This window comes from Xiphias gladius, chromosome 21 (assembly GCF_016859285.1).
Source record: "Xiphias gladius isolate SHS-SW01 ecotype Sanya breed wild chromosome 21, ASM1685928v1, whole genome shotgun sequence".
Classification (NCBI taxonomy): Eukaryota; Metazoa; Chordata; class Actinopteri; order Istiophoriformes; family Xiphiidae; genus Xiphias; species Xiphias gladius.
The window spans coordinates 16,878,635-16,885,223 of NC_053420.1; the positions used below are offsets into that span (position 1 = coordinate 16,878,635).

At 43.5% G+C, this 6,589-nt stretch overlaps 1 protein-coding gene across 2 annotated transcripts; it reads right to left on the reverse strand.

The window, feature by feature from the left end:
• Positions 1-365: 365 nt before the first annotated feature.
• On the reverse strand, positions 366-5,024 carry LOC120783135 (transmembrane protein 88). Of its 2 annotated transcripts, none has more exons than XM_040115890.1 (3): positions 4,922-5,024; positions 3,526-3,820; positions 366-865 (listed from the first exon to the last, which is right to left on the reverse strand). In XM_040115890.1, the coding sequence occupies exons 2-3, from the start codon at positions 3,817-3,819 to the stop codon at positions 638-640; spliced, it is 522 nt and encodes a 173-aa protein (XP_039971824.1). In that variant the 5' UTR covers position 3,820; positions 4,922-5,024; the 3' UTR covers positions 366-637. The 2 variants fall into 2 exon arrangements, with proteins under 2 accessions (XP_039971824.1, XP_039971823.1); XM_040115889.1 differs by having other exon boundaries at positions 4,820-5,013.
• Positions 5,025-6,589: the final 1,565 nt, after the last annotated feature.

A 6,589-nucleotide genomic window follows, 5' to 3' on the forward strand; every position in this document is an offset into this window, starting at 1 on the left:
CTAGTTTGGATCTGTGTAAAGGTAACAAAATCCACCCACCAGTACCTCTAAAGCTCAGAGATGATTGTTTGTTCAATCCCTACAAAAACCAAAGTGTAAAAGTGGAGTCCTGTTGTTTGCCAGGCAGAGACTCAAGCGTAGATTCCAAGCCGAGAAATAGTCCTGCGCATAAAAACCACAACTTGTTGTTGCTATATTTATGTTTATGTAAAGATTAAACATATGAGATATCAGGTGTTAAATAGTGAATTTAAGAAAAGCTGCTAGGCATATTTTCGAACTTTGGACAGAGTCAGGCTACCTGTGTCCACCTATTTCCAGTCTTTATGCTAAGCTAAGATAACCCTCTGCTTTTTGTAGACTTTCATCAAGCAAATAAAAGTCCTTAACAGAATGTTTAACTATTGCTTAATAACATACCATCTATTTCAATCAACAGTTATCTGACAAAAACTGATCTCCTGTTTAGAAAGAAAGGATTCTTTATAGGACTATTGTATCGAACTGCATCATATTCTAAGGTCTTCCTGATAATTTCTCTACCCCCTGTTCCTCTCTGTTTGATATCACACTAATCTAACTTTCTGATCCATACTGACTGTTATGTCGACCCTCGGCACCTCCTACTCCGTTTCAATTAGACCCAGGCGTGGATGCTGCCCACCCAGTCCAGCAGCCGCCCTCGGTACCAGGCACGCGTAATTGGCTGAATGAGAAGCAGGAGTCGAAACCTTCGGAACAGCCCGCAGAAGACTGCAGCCGCCACGACCACCAGCGGCGACATCATCACAAAGCCCAGGATGATGAGGGCGGAGCAGCTGTTGTCGTCAAGGTAACGGCAGATGGCGGAGGGGGCATCAAGGACCTACGAGGACAAACACAGGGGGATCATAAGAGGACGTAATGGAAATTTTGGCTTCAGCAAGAGTTGTTTCTCTCCTGTTGAAAAGCAAATAGGCGAGGTACGATTAGCGTACAGCATGTGTGTGTTTGCGTATGCTCAGGGTGCAGATGTGGGACCGTGTGGGTAGTGGGGTGTGAAAGAGTTTCTTCCAGTCTCCCTCTACAGTTCAGATAAGAAGTGGCTCAGAGCTGTCAATCACCTGTGACGGCAAGTGAGAGGGAGGGAGTTGGCAGGGGGAGGGAAGGAGAAAGAGAGAAGAAAAGATCTAAAAAGAGGAGACAACAATGAATGGATAAGGAAAGAAAGCGCGTGGGGTGAGATCAGAGTGCGTATAGCAGCTCCAGAAGTACACACTGACATCCTTACAAGAGCATACCATGGGGTTGCACACACACACATACACACACACACACACACACACACACACACACACACACACACACACACACACACACACACACACACACCCATACACTCCCTCACATAAAGAAAAGCACATTATCTCTTTTTTCAGTCAAATTCAGAAAAACACTCAGACATACTCAAAATTATTTAGTTGCATCTGAAGCCCTTTTGCCAAACGATTTCCCATTGTAAGCTTTTTCAAAAGGAACCTCGCCTCCTACAAATGTACCCTAGCAACAGTAGTGTTTAACACACACACACAGAGACACACCTCTGTCAAGTGCACACACTGCTTTCACTGAGTACATTTTCCCCCGCGTTGCTCATCTGTGCACAGCTGGTGCCAACAACAAATCTGATAGTCCTGACTTCTCAGTGGGTCCCTCTCTCCATGTTCAGTCTGTCGCCAATATAAGAAGAACTCTCTGAATGACATTGGCTGCAATTCTAAGCTCTGAACTGACATTTGCTCTGCCCTAATCAGGATTATAGTCTGGTTGCACCCACACACTTTGTATGTTCTTAATTTTTCTGCATTGTCATGTTACGTTAAGACCTATCAGGTGAGCCAAGGACACAGCTGTAGATTTTCACAGTGTGAGTTGGCATGACGCCTAGACTCACCACCTTTTACTGACGATCTGTCTGCCTCTAGCATGACTCACAAAATAGAGCTGCACTTTCTGACAAGCTTCAATATTTAAGTTTAGTCATCATCTTCTTGGATGGGCTTGTTTTTCTAAGTAAAAAGCAATAAGCACAAACATGAAGAATAAGCCCGAACAATTTTGTGGAGATAGGTGTCAGGAATAGACGTAGGACTTATGTCGCCACGAACACTTTCCCTTAGGCTGCCTGCTTCCTTCAAAGACTCCAGGTACCAGTTTTAATAACAGATGATCTTTCCATTCTCCACAAATGACATGGGCTTACATGCCTAAACATAGTTATGTTAAAGGAAGGAGTAGTTTAGATTCCGCCTTGTGAATGATTTGTTAGCATGCTGTCGTGTTGGGGCAGAGCACAATCCTCTGAAACCTGAAGAAACTGATTTTGGGGCGGCAGCGAAAACAAGCTGTAAACACAACACTGACATATTATCACCTTTTAAATTGAAATGGCAAACCTGCTAGCAACCAGTTGTCTACTTACACATCCCAGCAGATACAGGGCAATATTTGTATTTATTTGGTGTCATGGCCGCCTGGTGGTTGTAAGATCAATAATCACTTACCTTTTAGCTCAGTTTTTGGTCTCTACCAACTGCTGAGGGAAAATTCTGGCTCTTTAGGTGCTAAATGCTCCACTACGCTCACCAGCTAATTGCTAACTTTGTCTGTCTGCTGTTTGGTGCTCAGCAGGTAGTGGACAGTGGGTTTATCAGAGCTTTCTTGCTGAAACCATCTGAACCAAAACAGTAAAGTTGTGGGTGTAAAACGAAACCAATCTGCTGTCCTGTTTGTTTATCACTACAGTTTATTATAAAAAAATATTGATTATAGCAGCTTTAATGGTCCTTAACAGGTGCACAAAGGTTCTTTACATTTCTTCCATACTGTCAGCTTCCTGCAGAAACCTGTAGCTTCCTAACAGCCCACACAACAGTCATCAAGATAAAAACATCCATGCTGATGAAGAGGGAAACCTAAAGTCATCCATGACCAATTGAGGGTACATTAGTTGACAGTAGACAGGGACAGGAAACATGAAGAGACGTAAAGATGAGGATCACATACAACAATGGTTTCCTCCAGGACTCCAAGAAGCTATTTATTTTACAGCTTCGCTTGGATGAAGAGACTGGAAGTTGATGTGTTCTTAAAAAAAAAAAAAAATTTAATGCATTTTACCCATTACCAACTGACAGATGCACTGGCCCCCAACTGACAGAAGAGACAGACAGGAAACATGTGGAAAAATCCCGAACTGGAATTGAACTGGCGACGTTGCAGTTATATGGTATACATCTTTGACTACTAGGCCACAAGGATGCCTGTCTTGACCCTCCGCCAGTGAATCTCTGTCTATCTCAACCCCTTTGACTAGTAGTAGCTCAGATGCAACTTTACAACCTGCAATTTGGAGCTCAAATCAGTTCAGTGGATCAACTATCAACTAGGTTAACAGCAAACTTTTCCTCTCGGCTTCTCTTTGCTACAGAGAGATTAAACAACAGAGAAATATCTGTTAAGACCATGTTTCTACTGACAACTGACCTTTGAATGGCAGAGGAAACCAGCGTAGAGCAGCAGCATTGCAGGCAGCAGCACCACGGAGAAGACCACAGCCAGGAGCAGAGCGCTGGCTAGGACGACGCACAGGTTCCAGAGGATGAGAGCTGCCCCAAAGGCCACGCAGCCACACCTGCCCCTGCGGCTGCCCCACATACTGCCGCCGCTGTGGGCCACGGGAGGAGGCAGCATCTTTACCCCCTCCCCGATCCAAAACTCATCCTCTTTTTCCTCCTCACCTGAACCGCTATCCTCCAGATCTACATCCATACCGCACATCCTGAAACAGAGAGCGAGATGTGCTTAGGAAAGGTTTAAAGCAGACTCATAATCAGACTGCAGGGTGGTTATCTGCATGACTGACACATGCCTCGATTTATTGTGTTAATTTACTGAATGCAAAAGACATCTAACAAAGGTGAGGTGCAAAGTGATCCTGTGCTGCCTTCTGCACATATTTAAATTTTGTATTGAAAACATGTATTAAACTGAGAGAAAATACAGTTATTGAAAAATATTTGCATGTTTAATCAGACCATTTCCTGGTTTGTCACCACTTTCATATTGACTCACACACCCCAAAACACCTGTTGTGTGTATCTTTGTGTATCTTTTCCCCTGCACGCTTAAGTTGCATGTCATTTTTGCAGGTATGCTGAAATTTAAAACCTTGAAAAGGAATAGCGAGGCGCAGACACAGTCCTGTCCCCACACTGTCCTCTTCTTCTTTCCAACCAGGCAGCTGGTATCTCATCAGACTATGTTAATAAGGAACCTATAACCTGCTTTGACTTTACAGACAGACACACACACGCACAAACACTTAAGCTGTTTTCCCATCGCTCCTCCGGTCGATCTCATCGATCAGGGCTTTGTCACTAAAGCACGTTAATGTATGTCAATACATTAACGTTCTGAACTGAATCTGTCCGAAACCTTTTAACCCGAGCAACCTGAGTCGCAGACACAAATCAGAGCTGGTCAGCATCAGCACCGGAGCTGGACTGGACTCAAGTTCTAGTCCTCCCAGAACACTTGCATTTATTCTGTATCATGAACTCGTCGCTTTTTATGAGAGACCTTGTTCTTTTAGTTTTGGTGGCTAAAATATTGTATAGTTATGTGTTAATATTTCATTTTGGAATCGGCTGTTCTGCCTTTTCTCTCTGGAAACTGTTAAACGTCGCTGTCACGAACAATAACTACATTCACGCCATGTAAGCTGTAACAGAGCCTCTTTGAACAACAACAACCTCTGAGTGACGGTGTCGTTGCCTACCTCCAGGTACAGATCCCGTCGGTCCCGTGGGTGCGTTTGTCGAATCCCTCTCCCAGTGATCGACCCGCAGCGCTTAGTGTCTGAACAGCGTTAAATACTTACAGAGGCAGTTGCTTGTTGGTTTTCTTTCTAGGAACTGCAGCCGAGGGGAAGCACCTGTGAGTCGGACCCCGCGCCGCTGCAGTGATGTTGCCGCGAGGAGCCCCCCGCGCGTCTGCGGGAGCGACAGACCCCGGGCCGCGCGCACTACCTTTAGGTGCGCGCTCACGCGGCAGTTCAGTGCCCGACGTCAACAAACACACGAACATACAAGCACAAACACATAAACAATAAACGGCGTTTTTTTCTAACTCAAAAATATTTTAGTTTCAATTCTTTTTTAACAGAACACACACGAACGCGTCTCCACGCGCCCTCCCTACAACACCTTTAGGGTGTGGGGTGGGTCACACGTCACTGCTGCACATTTTCCGGGGGCACATGACCCTTTATAAAGGGTTTATAATATTACTAATGGTTTATGCATCAGTTACAGACATAAACATCAATAACTAATAAGACAACTTTTGGGTTGTGGAAAACAATAGTTCTCTAATACTACAGTTGACCATTAGACCACATGCCTTCTGTGAAATGGCTGCAGAGAATCTGTTCTAAAGTCTATCTACTAAGAACCTATTAAACATTTACGACTGCAGACTTGATGAATTGTTGAAAAAAAAACAAAAAAACAAAACCCTGACTAATATTGATGCATTTACTGTAGAGTATAATACCCAGTGAATTGTTTTGACCGTGCAGTGGGTATCAGGGCTGTCGAGCCCTGTGACACAACTCTTTAACCCTGACCTAATGTCCGGTGCAATGTGAAATGAGCTGCATCGGAGTTCTTCTCCCGCCCCAGAAAACAGCAGACACCTGGCGGCTTGAACTGCCTATGAGAAACCAACTAGCACACATGGATTACCAGCATTTAGAATTGCACTGTGTACTATACCTAAATGAAAATGTAAACACCAACACACCAAAGTGATTTTTCACTACCTGGCAACCAAGAAGTTGTTCCTAAAAATGCTTTACAACTGATACAAGGCATTAGTAAATGCCGTTCGGAGAGCCATTAGTTACAGCCCATAAACCCCCAATAAAACTGTGCCATATTGGAAAATGGTACTGCTATTTCCTTAAGCTTTATTTGATAAGTCCTTAATTATGCACTTAATGATTGTAGAATTACTTTCTAGCACCTGGCACCTAAACCGTCAAAGACCAGCAGGTGAAAAGTTTGTTTGTTTTAATTCTCCTCACCTTTCCACAGTGATGTAGAAATGTACTCCAGTTACACTGTGACCTCATTGTTGACTGTTTTCAGAGGTGCAACAGAAAAATTGCCTTTTAGCCTGGCATTAAGTGACTGTTCAACAATAATAGCTAGTTAATGGTTAATTTTACAACAGGCCCAATGTTGTTAATGTGGAGCATTTTTTCTGTTTGAAAAATGAGTAAAAAAGGTCACGCTAAATTATTATGAAGGCTGCTCGTAACTAGACCTGTTCATCTTGTTATGTGTCCAGGTAAGTGACCTTTCCCTATGTTTACAAGTAAATATGTGCCAGTTTAGTCAGATAATCAGATAAACCCACAGGAAAGTTAGATTAGGATGTACTTCAAGTCATAGAGGTCACACGTACTGTAAAGAATGGACCCCTGTACATCTCCCACTGTTAAAATTATATCAGGATCACCCAGTACACCTAAAACTGAATCCGA